Genomic DNA, 18,942 nt, shown 5'->3' on the forward strand with positions numbered 1-18,942 from the left:
AAATAATAAAATCAAAAGAAAGATAATCCTTCTTTAAAGTCACTTTATGAATTTTTCTTGAATTGGGTGCATAACTTTGGCCAGGATTTCATATGCTGCAATGGTTAAATGCATGTTTCTATTTCATATGCTAGAAATGGATTTGTTGACTAAATATAAATGCCAGGTTGTGTTATTAAATAAGTGGCCTCAGTGCCTGCTTGAGAGTCCAACAAAGAGAGAGACTATAAACTTCATTGAAGAAATTTCAGACTGAGAGAGATTAGAAGATCCCTTTTGCAAAATTGTTTTTGAAGCTGTAATAGTTAATTTTATGTGTCAGTTTGACTGGGTCACAAAGCACCCAGATATTTGTTCAAACATATTCTGGGTGTTTTTTGATGGATCTCATTTACACTGGTAGAACCAAGTAGAGCAGACTGCACTCCCCAATATAAGTGGGCCTTATCCAGTCAGTTGAAGGGACTGAATAAAATAAAAGGCTGATCCTTCTCTGCATAAGAAAATTCCTCCTCTATGACTGCCTTCAAACCAAGACATTGGCTTTTTTACCGCCTTTGGACTTGAACTAAAATATCAGCTTTCGGTCTTGAGCTTTCCAGCTTTCAGACAGGAATTACACCATTGGTTCTCTTAGGTCACCAGCTTGTCAACTCACCCTGCATTATATTGAGACTTTTTAGAGTCTGTAATTGATGTGAACCAATTCCTTAAAATAAATCTCTTTATCTGTCTATCTCTATATGTCTTTATATATCTATGTATATTATTCTTTATGTGCCAATATACTTGTGAATATGAACAACCAGTATACTTCTTATTGGTTCTGCTTCTCTAGAGAACCCTACTACAGCAGCTCTGAATGTAAACTTAGTCAAAGCCAAAAATAAATTGTGACTGAAGTATTCCTCTTAAAAAATCCCAATTAATGAAGAAGACACAAAGAAATGGAAAAACATTCCATGCTCATGGACTGGAAGAATAAATATAGTTAAAATGTCATTACTACCCAAAGCAATCTACACACAATGCAATCCCAATCAAAATTGCACCAGCATACTTCTCAAAACTAGAACAAACTATTCTAAAATTTGTATGGAACCACAAAAGGTCCTGAATAACCAAAGTAATATTGAAGAATAAAACCAAAACGGGAGGTATCACCATCCCAGACTTTAGCCTCTGCTACAAAGCTGTCATCATCAAGACAGTATGGTACTGGCACAAAAACAGACACATAGACCAATGGAATAGAATTGAGAACTCAGAATTGGACCCAAAAATATACAGCCCACTGATCTTTGACAAAGCTGGAAAGAGTATCCAATGGAAAAAAAGACAACCTCTTTAACAGATGGTGCTGGGAGAACTGGACAGCAATATGCAGAAGAATGAAACTAGATCATTTTCTCACACCATACACAAAAATAAACTCAAAATGGATAAAGGACCTGAACGTGAGACAGGAAACCATCAAAACCCTAGAGAAGAATGCAGGAAGCAAACTCCTTGACCTCCACTACAGCAATTTCTTACTTGACACATCCCCTAAAGCAAAAGAATCAAGAACAAAAATAAACTATTGGGNGTGTGGGGGAGAGGGGGGAGATGGATATAGAGGAGGGCACTTGTGGGGATGAGCACTGGGTGTTATATGGAAACCAACTTGACAATAAACTATTTGTAAAAAATTAAAAAAAAAATCCCAATTAAGATATGGCAAATTTCAAAGCCTCTGGATGTGTCATTTACCAAATGAGAATATTAATATTCATCACAGAAAGTTGTTGGAGTCTCAAATTAGTTGACATATAAGGTGGGTGTGGTGATGGGTCAAACAGTTGACATATAAAGTGGGTGGGGAGATAGGTTAAAGAGATGATGAGATCAAGGAGTGTACTTGTTGTAATGAGCACCGGGTGTTATGTGAAAATTTTTAATCACTGTATCATACACCTGAAACTAATATTACACTGTGTATTAACTAACTGAAATTTAAATAAAACCTTAAAAACACAACCTAACCTTACACCTTAAAGAGCTGGAAAAAGAACAGCAAATAAAATCTAAAACCAGCAGAAGACAGGAAATAATAAAGATTAGAGCATAAATCAATGCTATAGAAACAAACAAACAAACAAAAAAACCCAAAAAACCAGTAGAATAGATCAATGAAACCAGAAGCTGGTTCTTTGAAAGAATTAACAAAATTGATAAACCCCTAGCCAGTTTGATCAAAAATAAAAAGGAAAGAATCCAAATGAATAAAATCAAGAATGAAAAGAGGAGAGATCAAAACCAACACAGCAGAAATACAAAGAATAGTAAGAGAATATTAAGAGCAATTATATGCCAATAAAATGAGCAATCTGGAAGAAATGGACAAATTCCTAGAAACATATAAACTACCAAAATTGAAACAGGAAAAAATAGAAAATCTGAACAGATCCATAACCAGTAAAGAAATCGAATTAGGAATAAAAATTCTCCCAAAAAACAAGAATCCAGGGCCTGATGGCTTTCCAGGGGAATTCTACCAAACATTTAAAGAAGAGTTAACACCTGTTCTCTTGAAGCTGTTCCAAAAATGGAAGGAAAACTTCCAAACTCTTTCTGTGAAACCATTATTACCTTAATTCCAAAACCAGACAAAGACCCCATGAAAAAGGAGAACTTTAAACCAATTTTTCTGATGAACATGGATGCAAAAATCCTCAACAAGATACTAGCCAACCAGATCTAACAATACATTAAAAAAAGTATTCACAATGACCAAATGGGATTTATGCCTGGTATGCAGGGCTAGTTCAATATCTGCAAAACAATCAATGTGTGTCATATATCACATCAGTAAAAGAAAGGACAAGAATCACATGATCTTCAACAGATGCAGAGAAAGCATTTGACAAAATACAGCATCCTTTCTTAATAAAAACTCTCAAGAAAGTAGGATAGAAGTGTTTTACCTCAAGATCATAAAAGCCATATATGAAAGACCCACTGCTAATATCATCCTCAATGGAGAGATACTGGGAGCTTTCCCTCTAAGGTCAGGAACAAGACAGGCATGTCCACTGTCTTCACTGTTATTCAACATAGTATCGAAAGTCTTAGCCTCAGCAATCAGACAACACAAAGAAATAAAAGGCATCCAAATTGGACAAGAGGAAGTCAAACTTTCACTCTTCACAGATGACATGATACTTTATATGGAAAACCCAAGATTCCACCAAAAAACTGCTAGAACTGATCCATGAATTCAGCAAAGTCGCAGGCTATAAAATCAATGTACAGAAATTGGTTGTGTTCCTATACACCAGGAATGAAGAAACAGAAAGAGAAATCAAGGAATTGATACCATTTACAATTGCACCAAACACCATAAAATACCTAGGAATAAATCTAACCAAAGAGGTGAAAAATATATACACTGAAAACTACAGAAAGCTTATGAAAGGAATTGACGAAGACACAAAAAAAGGAAAAATATCCCATGTTCCTGGGTAGGAAGAACAAATATTGTTAAAATGTCAATACTACCCAAAGCAATCTACATATTCAATGCAATGCCTATCAAAATAACAACAGCATTCTTAAGTGAGCTAGAACAAACCATCCTAAAATTTGTGTGGAAACAGAAAAGACTCCGAATAGTCAAAGCAGTCTTGAAAGAGAAAACCAAAGCTTGGGGCATTATAATCCCAGACTTCAAGGTGTATTACGAAGCTGTAATGATCAAGACAGTATGGTACTGGCACAAGAACAGACACTCAGATCAGTGAAACACAATAGAGAACCCAGAAATCGACCCACAAACATATGGCCCACTAATCTTTGACAAAGCAAGAAAGAATATCAAATGGATAAAGACAGTCTCTTCAGCAAGTGGTGCTGGGAAAACTGGACAGCAACATGCAGAAAAGTGAACCTGGACCACTTTCTTACACCATACACAAAGATAAACTCAAAATGGATGAAAGACCTAAACGTGAGACCAGAAGCCATTAAAATCATCAGGGAGAAAGCAGGCAAAAACCTCTTTGACCTTTGCCACAGCAACTTCTTACTCAACACATCTCCAAAGGCAGGGGAAACCAAAGCCAAAATGAACTATTGAGACCTCATCAAAATAAAAAGCTTCTGCACAGCAAAGGAAACAATCAACAAAACTAACAGTCAGCCAAGGAAATGGGAAAAGATATTTGCAAATAACATATTGGATATAGGGCTAGTATCAAAAATCCATAAAGAACTCACCAAACTTCAAACCCAAAAAACAAATAACCCAGTGAAGAAATGGGCAGAAGACATGAATAGACACTTCTCCAAAGAGGACATCTGGATGGACACAAAGAAAGATGCTCAACGTCACTCATCATTAGGGAAATACAAATCAAAACCATACTGAAATACCACCTCACACCGGTCAGAGTGGCTAAAATTAACAACTCAGGAAACAATGGATTCTGGTGCAGATGTGGAGAAATGGGAACCCTCTTGCACTGTTGGTGGGAATGCAAACTGGTGCAGCCTCTCTGGAAAACAGTGTGGAAGTTCCTCAAAAAATTAAAAATAGAATTACCCTGTGACCCAGCAATAGCACTGCTAGGAATTTACCCAAGGGATACAGGAGTGCTGATGTATAGGACCACGTGTACTCCAATGCTTATGGCAGTGCTCTCAACAATAGCCAAATTACGGAAAGAGCCCAAATGTCCATCAACTGATAAATGGATGAAGAAGATGTGGGGTGTGTGTGTGTGTGTGTGTGTGTGTGTGTGTGTGTAATAGAGTATTACTCGACGATCAAATAGAATAAAATCTTGCCATTTGCAACTATGTGGATGCAACTGGAGGGTATTATGCTAAGCAAAATTAATCAGTCAGAGAAAGACAAATACATGACTTCACTCATGTGAAGTAGGTCATACATGATGATGGCCTTAAAGATTCCACCTAAATGACTTTGCAATAATTGACAAACAGAAGACAGTTACCTCCCACAAACATACTACAAATATATATACATACTATATACATGCTTACCACACAGACACAGACATAGACACTGACACATACATATCTGTTTTGGGGAAAAATAATTAAGGTGATTGTTGAACTGTTAAACAATTTTATTGTGGATGCTTGTAACCTTTATAGGACATGCAAGATAAAAAAGTGTAAAATATATCAGTAAGCATATAAAATTTCAGCAATCTTTTGGACCAGCAATTGATTTGCAAGAGAGACTAGAACAGACATGTCTTGGGATACACAGTTTACAGATTGAATCACAAAGCAATTTCCCAAGTGAGTTTCTTCATATAAAGATAAAAATATCTTTACACTTAAAAAGTATGAAGTATACTACATTTTCAGTTATATACACAGTTTAAAAGTAAAACTATGTCCATGCCAGTGTCTGTTTTAAATGCAAAACTTAAACATAGGTAACAAGTTGATAATTAAAGTGTCAGGAAAACTAGAAGAGATGAAAAACAAAATCAAGCAGAGTTCCAATGGGTGCATGAAAATAAAAATAAAAGCATATAACTGAAGGTTAAAAATAATGTCCCCAAGGGCAGGATCTTAATATGAGCAGGAGGAATAAAAAGCTTTTAGATGTACCAGGCAGCTTTATTTATGACTCAGGTTTACAGGTGAATTTCCTCAGTTTGAGTTCAGAAGAATTTGAATTTATTCCAGCAAAATTACTTCAATCGTTTATTACTGCCTCCTCCCCATCTTCTTTCTGAGCAAAGTGATGCTTGGATTAGGTCCAAAGCTCCTGGCAGGGGGAGGGGCTGTGTGTCACAGCATAACAGATAGTTACAAGTGCTTTACTTTGAAGGGGTCACATTTGCAACAACTCTGACAGTCTTGCACAATGGCCTCCATTTTATGAGCCCTTCCCCAGAGGCCTGCTGATCAGCTGAAAAGGGAACACAATGTTCAGCCACTAAACCACCCCAGTGATGGATTAGTTTGGAGTCAGGAAAGCGTGATTATTCTTGAAAATAAACGAAGCTGAATAGACATGCTGACCTCATTCAGCTGATGAGAGGCAGGGAAAGTTGGCTTCCACTCCTGCCAGCCCAGAGAGGGCTCAGTCCCACTTGTCCACCTTAATTCATTTCATGGGGTTGATGTAGACCAAACTCAATATGGATAAAGATGCTGCATAATCAAATGCAGACATGAACTTCATCCAACTCTGTTTCTGAAGGTCAGAAACAAGCATGGAGAACTAGGTAATGGATTTTCTAATTTTGGTCTTCAGGGAGGCTGCTAACCTAATGAAAGTTTATTAATTGGACCCTATTTGGAAAGGAAAATGTGAAGAAGGCACTTAGGTCTCATTATCTATATGACAAATATTCAGGCACAGAAAGTATCACAGGTTAAAATTTCAAGAAGTGTAAGGCATTAGTTGGAACATGTGAATGTAGATTATGTTTTCTAACTTGATAAAGATCACTCGATCCAACCTGGATCCTTAAAGTGAATGGCAGCAATCTACTAACACTTCAGATGGTGGGGAAAGAGTTTGTTTAAAACCTGCCCACATACCTGTACACTCAATGGCCATAGCCTGTAATTCTTCCCTTACCATAAAATGATCAACATTTTAGAATAGGCACTTGAGGTTGTTCTTTTTTTTTCTCCTCAGTTCTTCATATTTATCTCAAATTACCTTTCAACAATAGGTCCATGTCTCAGCCAATAAAACAATGATCCACATGCAAATAAGAATGTAAGGAAAAACTTTAAATGGGCTTAAAAAGTTGAGACCACCAAAAAATAGATGAAATAGCTCAAAAGAAACAAATAATAGTTATGAAAACTGAGTGATTTCTTTGTTCTGAACCAAGAAAACTCATTCATATACTGTTGCTGTACTAGCAACTTGAAACTTGAAATTGGCACCAAGAAAATTAAATGGAAAAAAAAGAATCAGGTATACTTCTATCCTTAAAATGTCATTTATATTTCTTTCTGCATGTTGATGCGAATATTGCTGAATATTTTGCCAACAGCCTCAAAGAACGGGTCACAGAAGGTGTGGACGTAGATGGAATAGACACGGCTGATGCACTGAATCTCAATCAGGAAACTCTTAATGCACGGTACAACTGCCCAGATGTGCAGGAAAGAAAGAATGGCAAAGTAAATGCCCCAGATGAGCGCCATTGGGATGCCAAAGAGGGCAGACAGCAAGCGGTAAAACCAGTATTTTGTCACAGTGAAGGTGGTGAAGCTGGCCTTCCAGATGCCATCAAAACTGTGTGTTCCTTCTGGTTCTGCAATCACGTCTTCAAAATCAATCTAAAAGGAAGAAGTGACACAATGTGAGCTTATAGTAGAAGAAAAGAAAAGCAACCACTGTTGAGTATCCATAAATATATATTAGCTTTTATGTACAGGCTCTGTGTGAGATGTTCAAAGGCACCCAGAAGTGATTAGCATCACTTGGAACTTGTTGGAGGAAACACAGATATTTGGGCCCCACCTTATTGCATTTCTGGGTCTGGAATTCAGGAGAACTTGTAACATGTTCTCTAGCTATTTCTTTAAAATTCCTCCATTTAAATAAAACTTAGCAACATGGAAAAATATACAAGGCACACAATAAATGTTAATGACATGACCTAAGCTAACTATACTTCAACACAACTACACACACAGTGTTAAGGGATTAATGCGTAGTTGGTTACTGACTCTTTGAACACTCAACTGATAGAATTTCTTCAAATTAGTTCACTGTGAGCTATGAGGACTCAAGAAGTCTTTGACAGATGGTGGGGCTTGGAAAATAGGATATGATTTGCAGAGGAAGAAGAGACCTGGGAAATGGTGTGAGCGAGACCCCAGGAACAAGGAAGGGTGATACAGTGGTGAATGTATCGGCAGACAGACTTGCATACATAGTTAGAAAGAGAGGTTGAAGGCAATCTTGACTTTATTTTACCTACAGTGGAGGGTCTATTGAAGGTACTGGAGCAGGGAAAGAAGTCATAGTCAATGTAGTCATTTATCAAGATGAACTTGACAACAGTGTGCATATTGGAGAAAAGGGACTAAAGGCAGAGACTGTTTGCTATATCCCAAGTTTGAGATGGTAGGGCCCAAACTGGAATAGTGTCCAGGAAAAAGAAGAAAGAAAAGAAAGCAATGAATTTCAGGGATGTTAAAGGAAGACCCATGGAATTTGGTTACTTCAAGGCTAGGGAGAGAGAAAAACCTAAGATGAGCCCTGAGCTTTGAGATTCTGATTTGCCACAATGACATTAACAGCAAGAAGAAAGTTAGAAAGGAAGGCAGTTAAAACATGCTAAGGGAGATCCATGTTTATTTAAAATATGTAATGTTTTGAATAAAGACAGATGTAAATATCAGTGGTCCACACCAAGAAGTGGTCACTAGGAAGTAATCAAATGATGTTGCAGTCATATAGCACTTAACAGTCAGTAACCAAGTGCTTCTACATTCATCGTCTCCATATGACCTGGGGTTTCAAACCAATCTGAGAAGGTAGGTTGGTATCACTTTACATACGATCCAGAAGTTCAGAGACATGGAGGGGTGCCTGGGTGACTCTGTCAGTTAAATGTCCGACTTCAGCTTAGGTCATGATCTTACGGCTGGTGAGTTGGAGCTCCATGCAGGGCTCTGTGCTGACAGCTCAGAGCCTGGAGCCTGCTTCAGATTCTGTCTCCACCTCTCTCTACCCCTCCCCCACTTGCACACTGTCTCTCTCTCTCTCTCTCTCTCTCTCTCTCTCTGTCTCTCCCCATCTCTCTCTCTCCCAAATATAAACATTAAAAAAAAAAAAAAGAAGTTCAGAGATGTGAAGGTGACTTGCTAATGTGAAGCACACAGCAATGGTGGGACCAGAATGCAAACTTCACACCATTCCTAATAGCATTCTCTCCCACAGTACATGTTACCTAAACAATGAATTCCCAGGAGCTTTTATCTCTCTGGAAGGATTTATATAAACTCAACTGAAGCATAGGATTAAAAAAAATTAAGAATAGAACAGTAGGGCAGAGCCAACTAAACTGCTTGGCAAAGGCAGGTTTATGAAGGAATCTAATGTAGTTTGAAATTCAGAGAAATTGATGATTGCCAGCAGCAACCCAGGCAAGCTCGGGATTAGGGAATGAGGACTTGGGTGACTCTCTGAAGCTTCTCAGTGCCAAGAAGCCACGTTTGATTCAACACAATACAATTTCTTTTGGAAAAAGTACATGATGCTTACCAGTAGTTAAAGGTTATTTTCTAACATTCTGTTTCTTGATCTATTGTCCAATGTCCTAATAATGTAATATGTAAAAATGGTATGTCCACAGTTATGTAAATGAAGTTAAACAGATTTATTGTTGTTCGAATTTTTTCTTTGATTTAGCTCAAGACTTAGTAGTAAGCATTTACTTGTGTGTTAAAAGGTCATATGAAATAGGTGGCAAGTCAGATCAATCCATGCAATTAATTGTCTGCTGTGAGGTTTTGTTCTGACACTGTATTTTCCTAAAGCTATTAAGAATAAAAGCCTATGAGGGCTCCTGGCTGGCTCAGTTGGTTAAGCTGACTTCAGCTCAGGTCATGAACTCATGGTTCGTGGGTTCAAGCCCCATGTCAGTCTCTGCACTGACAACTTAGAGCCTGGAGCCTGCTTTGGAATCTGTGTCTTCCTCTCTCTCCTGCCTCTCCCTTGCTTGTACTCTGCCTCTCTCTAAAATAAATAAACATTAGAAAAATTTTTGAAAGAATAAAAGTCTATGATTTTTCTTCATGTAACTGCAAGATACCCAATAGTTTCGTCTTTTTAAGAAGACCTCCTTTCATAAAAGGATTTTGTGAAGTCGAAATTAATATACTAGAGCAGACATTCTTAATATGGGGTCAAAAGATGGGCAGTGGTGGTCCATGAATGCCCTGAAATAGGAACATACCTTTTAAGTGTACAGTGGGAGAGGGTACCTCACTTTTGTTAAAAATTATAGATAGTCTACTACCAAAGGAGGGCAGGACGCACTTTACGGAAGTTGGGTATTCCTACCTCTTTACAGAGCAGACATGAAGCTTGGCTGCCTTAAGATTCTTTTCCTAAGGAAGAGAGAGTTACTAACATTTGTTGACTGGCTATTATGATCAGAACACTGTTCTCAATTTAAGTCACATCAACACCCAACGTATTATTCCCATTTGACAGGAAAAATGCAAGCTTCAGAAATGTTAATAAATTGTCCAGATAGACAAAAGGTAGATCTGAAGTTTGAATCTGGTCTGAAAGATACTGACTCTTTCTTCAACACATCACTTTAGAAAAATATTTTTCAAATTTTATCCAAGGCAGATATAGTATTTCATAATTAAAAGGCACATTAACAAAAAAGATAAAATTGCTGAATTTTACAGTTCTGGTAACTGTAAGAATTCCCACAGTATGGTCTCTGAGGACAATGTTAACAATGAGGTTATATACATCATATATACAGTTGGTCTTCAGTGAAGATCTATGGACATATGAATGTGGGTAAGATTCTCGATAAGAAGTTTATTTTCTAAACATAACTATAAGTGCTTTTTTTTCAACAAACATATTGAAAATTCTTAACTGCCAGTGAGCATGATTTATCTTCAAGTGAATTTAGAGCAGGTCTCCAGGAGTGGATAGCAACATGACAAAAGTAACATGTAATATAAATATATTCAATTAGTTGCTGCTTTAGTCCTGAAATTTTTAAATGGCTAAAGATTACTAAAAGTATAGCCAATTAGATTCAGCTGAGAAAAAGAAAGCAAGGCAGGTAAAGGAAACACACTGGAGCCAGAAATAAAGCTTAGTTTCTGTCTACTTCCATTCCTGTAATAATAATAATAATAGGTTTTTGTGAGGAGCACATGAGATAATTTATTAAGTGCTTAGTATGGGGATAGAACATTAGAATACAGTAAATGCTTATTAAATAATAGTATTAAAAATTCCTTGCTGTGGTTAACTAAGCTTTTTAATTAACAACTATTATTATTGTTGTTATTATTATTATTATTATTATTGAAACTATCAACCACGAAGCACAAGTGACTCAGAAGAAGTAATTTCTATCTGGAGCCCCTGGGTGGCTCTGTTGGTTAAGCGTCCAACTTCAGCTAAGGTCATGATCTTGTGTTTGTGAATTCGAGCCCCACATTAGGCTCTGTGCTGCCAGCTTGGAGCCTGGAGCTGCTTTAGATTCTGTGTCTCACTCTCTCTCTGCCCCTCCCCCACTCACATTCTGTCTCTCTCTCTCTCTCTCAAAAACAAATAAACATTAAAAAAAGAGAAGTAATTTTCATCTATAATGATCTTCACCACAACCCTCTGAGATGCATGCCATTATTTCCATTTTACAGGCGAGGGTAGTATGGGAGGTTAAGAAATTACTCAAGGTCATACAAATGTTAAGTGGCAAAGCTGGAACTTGTTCAACTTCAAGTGTGAGCTCTTTCTGCTTATGTGTACCTGGGATTACAAGCCCCTCTATAATAGTCTTACTTGCTTGATTTTGATCCAGATAGATATGCTTCTTAAAATATTCACATTTTGATTATTAAAGGAATTACTGTTGATAGTGTTTCCATTTTAAGTTAGGACATCTAGTAACTAGGATGTTTTGCATTTTTGGTACTGATTGCATTTTCTTGGCCTTGCACAGTATGTTCTCACAAGCCTGGGCACCCAGCCAAGAACTGTCACTCTAATTGGCAGATAAGGAAACTGAGGCACAGAACGATTAAAATGGGCCAGACATTCTTAAAGTCCCAAGTGAATCAGTGGAAAAGCTGCAATTAGAACTCTAACTTCCTGATTCCCAGGCCTGTGTCTAGCCCTGTGCTCTGCACTATATCCCTAGGAATTACATGTCTCTCACTATATTCCTTCTCCATCTACCCCATCCATATCTCTAGGTCTCCTGTAAGTCTCTCATTACATTCTAAGACATTGTGTTGAAAGCTATCTCTATGTAAAGTTAGGAGAAATGTCCTTTTAACATGAAGATTAACATTTTTGTACATCTATCTAGGGTGAAGTAAACAGGAGGGAGTATTTTTAAAAATATCTTCATGGCACATTTTGACATGTATTCACAATGCATTAACCCAATAAAGTTCTGCTAGATAATCAGTAAATCCATACAAGGTCAGTTCACAATTTTCCATTAACCAAAGCATAATTGCATCAGCATTTTCATAGATATTTAAAGCTGAAGGAATCCTAAAAGAAATGGAGTCCAATTTGGGAAATTGACAGCTGAAGCTGTCAGATGACTCAGTCAAGGATACCTTCCCACTTAGTAGCAGACACAAGATTAGAATTTAGGCTTAGGAATTCTCCTGGGCTCCTCTGCTACTGTCTGCTATCACCACATATCACTAGTCAGTCTAGCTGCTACATTCTGTAGCCAGTGCAAGACAGCTAGTCTTGCACCTAAACTTGAACATCATCTTGCTCTCAATAGGCCCTGCAGGTCTATTGTTAAATGAATGATAGCACTTCTCTCTGACAGTCTCCAGTATGTTCACTGTTCACATCCATCATTGGTTGATTTATCCCTCATTAAAACTATCACTCTGGAGTCCCATTTCCTCAGGGACTTACTTACCCCTCTTACATGAAAGTAGGTCTTGCCTCGAGTGGGACTTTATCTGCTCACTTAGGTTTGGAGCAGAAAAGCAATTAGAGATTTCCTTTAAAATAAAAACAAAAACCAAGACTAAGAGGTGCAGGTGCCATTTATTTTCTTAAAATGAGATGTCTCAGATGAGCTTGACCTGCACCTCCAAGAACTGGTTTTCTGTTCTGTAATCTACAGAACAAGTTGTTCTGGCAAGAATCATTAAGCTGACTTCAGGATCAAAGGCACAAATGTGTTTCAGTGATATTTCTGTGTCTTAATAAATGCTTTATAAGGAATCAACAGTTTATATTACTAGGTTTTTATAAATGACATTAAATTCCTTTCTGCAACACTGACTTATGGCTATAATTTCAGAAACATAAGTCAACAAAAATCTAGCAGCAGTCAAGGAAAGCAGTCAAGGAAAGCAATCTGTCTCATGTTTTGATCACACTTGACTAATATAATAAACCTAAAAAGATTTCATCTTGTTAAAAGTATGCCATGGCAATATTTTAAAAAATTTAGATGTACACAGGATGAATAAAATACATGGTCATTTTTTTGTCTCAAAATCTGACATTTTATTTCCTAATAAGGATTTTTTAAGAAGGAAACTTTAAGTACATTTAGGATTTCATAAGCACTGAAGCTTGCATATTCTGTTTCTATGGGAAAATACCTTTTTAGACTGCTAGTGAAAATTGTGATTGTATGGAACACATAAATGTCAATACACAAGATGTTTACAGAAGACTTGTGTTGTCTGCCCAACATCCACAGAATCCTGATTTATTCAGGTATTAGCAATAATTCTTTGATCTCAGAGATGAGTCATGGTTGGTTTAGACTTGGCATGGTAGTGTTAGTCTCCTTGGTGAGAGATTGGTTTAAGGAAGACATGTGGCCCAATTCTGGCTAAGTGAAAGTCTACTGGCTGGGACTTCCAGGAAAGCTTCATCTTCCTTTTGAAAAGAGACAGAGGTGTACCATGTGGTCCTTTCCCCTTTTATCCTGCTTAGAATATGATATCTTGCCTTAATATAGGGAGGCATCTTGTGATGATGAAGTGACATGTATATTTTAAAGGTCAAGAGTATAGAAGATGCTGCTTTTGTTATTATCAGCCTATAAAAACAATTCCAGTAGCTGTCCATCTCTAGACTTCCTATGTGACACATATACACACTTATTTTTAAGACACAGCTATTCAGGTTTTCAGTTACCTATAGCAGAAAACACCCCTAAGTGATACAGTAACTAATAGTCTTTTCTGTTGGTTGACATAGTAATTGTATATCTCCACATTTAGAGACCTGAGTTCAATTTCTAACCTCAAAGTATCTTTCTAACACTACTAGACTATTTCCAGAATATGATACTCACCTGTATCAGAAAATACTGGCTTTACATTTACATTTAGTTTCAGTAAAGCACAAATAGGATGATAAATTAATTATGAAAGAGGCAGATTAACATATTATGTGATAAATAGCATCTATGATGGATCCCAGTGATTTCTCCTCCCCTACTTCCTGGCATTCATGTCCTGTGTAATACCCTCCACTTGAGTATGGGCTGGAGTTAGTGATTTGGTTCTAAATAATAAAAACATGGCAAGAGTGATGGGGTGCCACTTCCAGGATTAGGTTACAAAAGAGTGTGGCATCTGTCTTGCTTCCTTTCTTACTCTCTTGGTTGCTTACTCTGTTAGAAGTCAGATGCCAGGTTGTAAGTTGCCCTATGGAGAGGTCTATGTGGAAGGAACTGAAGGAGGATGATGGCCAACAATCACTAGCGACTGAGGCCTATAGTCCAATAGCCTGGGAGGAACTGAATCCTGCTATCAGCCATGTGAGTGAGCTGAGAAGTGGGTCCTCTCCCAGTTGAGCCTAGAGGTAACTTCAGCCCTGATACCTGGATTGCAGCCTGTTAGAGGCCCTGAGCCAGAACCACTTAGCTAAGCCACACTTGGCTTATACACTGCAAGATGATAAATGGTTGTTGTTTTAGGCCACTGAATTTGGGGGTAATTTGTTACACTGCCCTGGATAACTCAAACAATTCCAAAATAAAGTACCTTTATTTTGATTATCATTTCTTATTTTATATTTTATTTCTCTTTTCTATTCAGTTCTCATACTGATAGAAAATTATAGGGGTGCCTGGGTGGCTCAGTTGGTTAAGTGTCCAACTTTGGCTCAGGTCATGATCTCTCAGTTTGTGGGTTCAAGCCCCACATCGGGCTCTATGCTGATAGCTCAGAGCCTGGAGTCTGCTTTGGATTCTGTGTCTCCCTCTCTCCCCCACTCCGCTGTTCATGCTCTCTCTCTCTCTCTCTCTCTCTCTCTCAAAAATAAATAAACATTAAAAAAAAAGAAAATTATATACAATGTATGTATATAAACATGCTAGAATTCAGTCTTGGCGCAAAGTTCAGGAATGCATGAAAATTTTCAACTTTCTTCAATGTATGTCAGACAGAATGTTAGAAAAGTTTTAGGCTATTTATGGTTCCATCATTCATTTACCAAAAGTGGCTTGGATTTATAACCAAATAGGCACCAAGACCAAGAGCCAGCTCCATCTACTCCATCTAGAAGGCCCATCACCAAATCTGGAGATGCCTCTATCTCTGTCTATCTATCTATCTATCTATCTATCTATCTATCTATCTATCTATCTATCTATCTATCTATCTTTTAAGTAGGTTTCATGCCCAGTACCCAGCCCAACATTGAGTATAAACTCACAACCATGATATCAAGACCCAAGCTGAGATCAGGATTCAGATGCTTAACCAACTGAGCCACACAGGTGCCCATGGATTCTTATATTAGTACTTGTGAGTGAACTAGCTCAGGGGTCCCCAATTCCCAGGAGTTTTCAGCATGGGCCATGTAACAAAGGAATCAACTGGAGGAGAGTTCTTGTTAAAATGCAGATGCTCAGGCCCCTCAGATTTTCATTCTCAAATCAGATTCTCTGGTGAGGGGCCTGGGGTAATCTGATTTTTAACAAGATTTCTCTTCTCTTCTCATGCAAAAGACTAAACCAGAGTTATGCCCTGCCCCTTTGGATTTAGTGATAATTCTTTTGTTCATGCTACTCTTTCCTCTCCATGCCTTGAAGTCCTAGTTTGCTTTCTGCTTCTCTTTGAGAGCTCCTACTAGATGGCATGTGGCAGTTGGTGGATAATGAATGGAAATGCTCTTTGAAAAGCTTTTCCTAATTTAATCCTATAAATATGTATTATTGGACAAGGATGAATGACTTCTTTATTATGAAAAACACACCAACTGGCAATAGAAATACTGATTTATTTTCATGATTCTAAACCCAGTATAAACAAAAGTATATTAAAAAAATCAAATATGTACTTCTGAAATCCAAATGTATGTACCAAACCCAGACACACAGAAAGGAGGTTTAGACTAACTGCAAGCTCCCTTCACTGTTCTCACATATATTTCCAAAATGTTGAGCAGCCTTTGAAGTCAATGGAATAAATGTGCATGAATGTGTGGGTGTAGAGAGGGTTGAGAACTAGCACAATTAAATGTTACCAGAATCTAGGAACGTTGCCCTAATGTCCATGTGTTTCCTCAGGGGCAAGGGAAAATACTCATGTGTTCACTAGGCCGAACTGGCACCACTGAGGGAAAAGGCTGCAGTGTTCTTACAGCCTCAACTGGAAATAGGACACCTGGGTTCTGTTAATGCCTGTGATTACTTGGATTCCCAGAGAGTCCACACAAAGTCCTAGAAGAATGTCAATCTGGGTTGGAATACTGATGTATTTTGGGCTGCCTTGGGGTGGTAGGTACTAGGCAACTTGATCTTGCAGAACAAGGGGTTGCCTCCTGGAGAGGGAAGGAGAGGGTTACATTACTAATCCGGGTTTCAAGCTGGAAGATGGTAAAAGGGGGGTGTTTGCTCCCTGTGTGAATGAGAGGAGAGGATGTGGGTACAGGGGGAAGAATCTAGAGGAGATCTGTGGTCCCTGACCTGGGACTCCAGCTGGGAACTTTGAGTCTCTCCCTTTGGACTGACCTCCCTCTTATTGCTTTCCAGACATTACAGAGGCCTCCGAATAATGATATTTCACATTAATAGTGTCCTATTTCACTCATCTGCTTCTATTCACAAACTTGTGAAGTTCTAGGTTATCTTCATAATAAGAATGAAAATAATATTTTATATTCCCACTAAAAAGAGGTAATTTAACTAATAAATGACTGGACGAAACCAGGACTTAAGGGAGGTCTGTGTCTGTTGCATTCAGCTTGGTATCTTCCATGATACCTAGTAATACTATGTCCATATGAATTAGCAAATAAATATTTTTTCAGTAAGTATACTAGTTTAAAGGAGCCACAAGTGTCCATTGAGAGGATGTAGGCATATATAATATTTCACTAACCATCATATTATCTCCTATGAATTCTTTGCCTGGTATCACAAGTACACTTTTATTTATCTATTGTCTTTGGTGTCTCATTTTGTTCAAAATGGTTTTATTTACCATAGCCCTATACTGCCATCATCATTTGGATCAAAATGAAGTGGTAATCATTTAGGTGACTTGGGCACCATGGAAAGGGGCAATTCAAGCTCAGAAGTCTTGACCTTTAAGGAAAAAATGATTTAGAAGATGTTGATTAAAGCATATTTTTGCTTGGTTGGGTTTGTCCCAATGATCTGAATAACTACAATTATGTAAACAGGGGGCATGAACTGAAGTAATGTGAGGAGGGGTCTCCAAGAGAAAGCAAAGATGGAAACAGGAATAGCAGCTGGGCCCACCTCTGCAGGGGATCAGCAGAGCACATCAGTGGGGAATGGTTAAGGTGAAGGAGTGAATTTGTTCTTTTCCCCATGAATTCCTATCGTGTGTGTCTGTGTGTGCGTCTGTGTGTGTGTGTCCCCAGCTCAGGAAAGTAGACCTACAAGTAATTTGTACCTCAGAATGCTTTTAAGTGATTCTGTTTACTTTCTTAGCAGGAATGTAGGAAGATGTACAGAGAAAGGCAGTGCATTAGGATAGCAGAATCAGTTGACCCTTGAACAACATAGCTTTCAGCTATGTTTTTTTTTGGATAAACACAGTACCGTACTGTAAATGTGTTTTCTCTTCTGTATGATTTTCTTAATAACACTTTCTTCTTCTCTAGCTACTTTATTTAGAGGAATGGTACATAATACATATTACAATCAAAATGTGTGAATTGTTCATGTTATCAGTAAAGCTTCCAGTCACCAGTAGGCTATTAGTAGTTAAGTTCTGGGGGAGTCAAAAGTTATATATAGATTTTCAGGGACACCTGGATGGCTCAGTCAGGGAAGCATCTGACTCTTGGTTTTGGCTCAGGTCATGATCTCAAGGACTGCGTCGGGCTCTACTCTGACAGCATGGAGCCTGCATGAGACTCTTTCTCCCTCTCTCTCTGCTCCTCCCTGCTCTAGCGCAAGCTCTCTCTCTCTCTCTCAATAAATAAATAAATTTTTAAAAAGTTATATACGGATTTTTGACTGCACAGAGTGTTGGCGCTGTTAGCCCCCATATTGTTCAAGGGTCAACTCTATATTCTGAGGCAATACACTTTTACAAAAGCCTTGGAATAGCAATAACTTATGTTATAGAGCACTACATGCCTCACTGGGTTCATGTCACACCCTATATGTGAGGAGCAAGCTGCAAGGCAAAAGTTTTTTTTCCCTATTTTACAGACTAGGAGACTGAGCCTCGGGGAGGCTATCATTGAATTAAATATAAGACTTGTCTCTCAAGATCTTCATTCAATTCTTCCTCCATACCATTGTCTTTAGCCCCATCAAAATTCTCATTGAGTTTATGCAGTGCTGCTCATTCAAATGGAGACACATAGGAATTTCTGAATCCACATGCTCAGGTTGCCCTTCCTTGTCTGCACCCATGCTTCTCATCCAAATTGACACAGAATGCCTTTCTGACTCAGCAAATAACCGTTTCACCAGGACAGGGCATATGACCCAAGCCAGAGGATGTGGGTATCCTCCTGCTGTCAAATCTCCATTTTAAGCATCACCCTCGGGGTGCCTGAGTGGCTTAGTCAGCTAAGCAGTCGACTTTGGCTCAGGTCATGATCTCAACAGTTCATGGGTTCGAGCCCCGTGTCAGGCTCTGTGCTGACAGNCTAAATAAATAAATAAATAAATAAATAAATAAAAGAAATTTAAAATAAAAAATTTAAAAAAAAGCATCACCCTCACTCCCCAGCAGCCAAGCTCCTTTATA

General features: G+C 38.1%; 1 protein-coding gene across 2 annotated transcripts in view; it reads right to left on the reverse strand.

Annotated features, from left to right (window-relative positions):
- Positions 1-5,117: 5,117 nt before the first annotated feature.
- Positions 5,118-18,942, reverse strand: part of CAV1 (caveolin 1) — a 35,750-nt gene continuing 21,925 nt past the window's right edge. For both annotated transcript variants that reach the window (XM_077756034.1, XM_077756035.1), the window contains exon 3: positions 5,118-7,326. In XM_077756034.1, the coding sequence (XP_077612160.1) occupies positions 6,985-7,326 (342 nt within the window). In that variant the 3' untranslated portion in view covers positions 5,118-6,984. The remainder of the gene's footprint in view (positions 7,327-18,942) is intronic.

The sequence above is a fragment of the Crocuta crocuta genome, unplaced genomic scaffold (assembly GCF_008692635.1).
Source record: "Crocuta crocuta isolate KB4526 unplaced genomic scaffold, BGI_CrCroc_1.0 scaffold452, whole genome shotgun sequence".
Classification (NCBI taxonomy): Eukaryota; Metazoa; Chordata; class Mammalia; order Carnivora; family Hyaenidae; genus Crocuta; species Crocuta crocuta.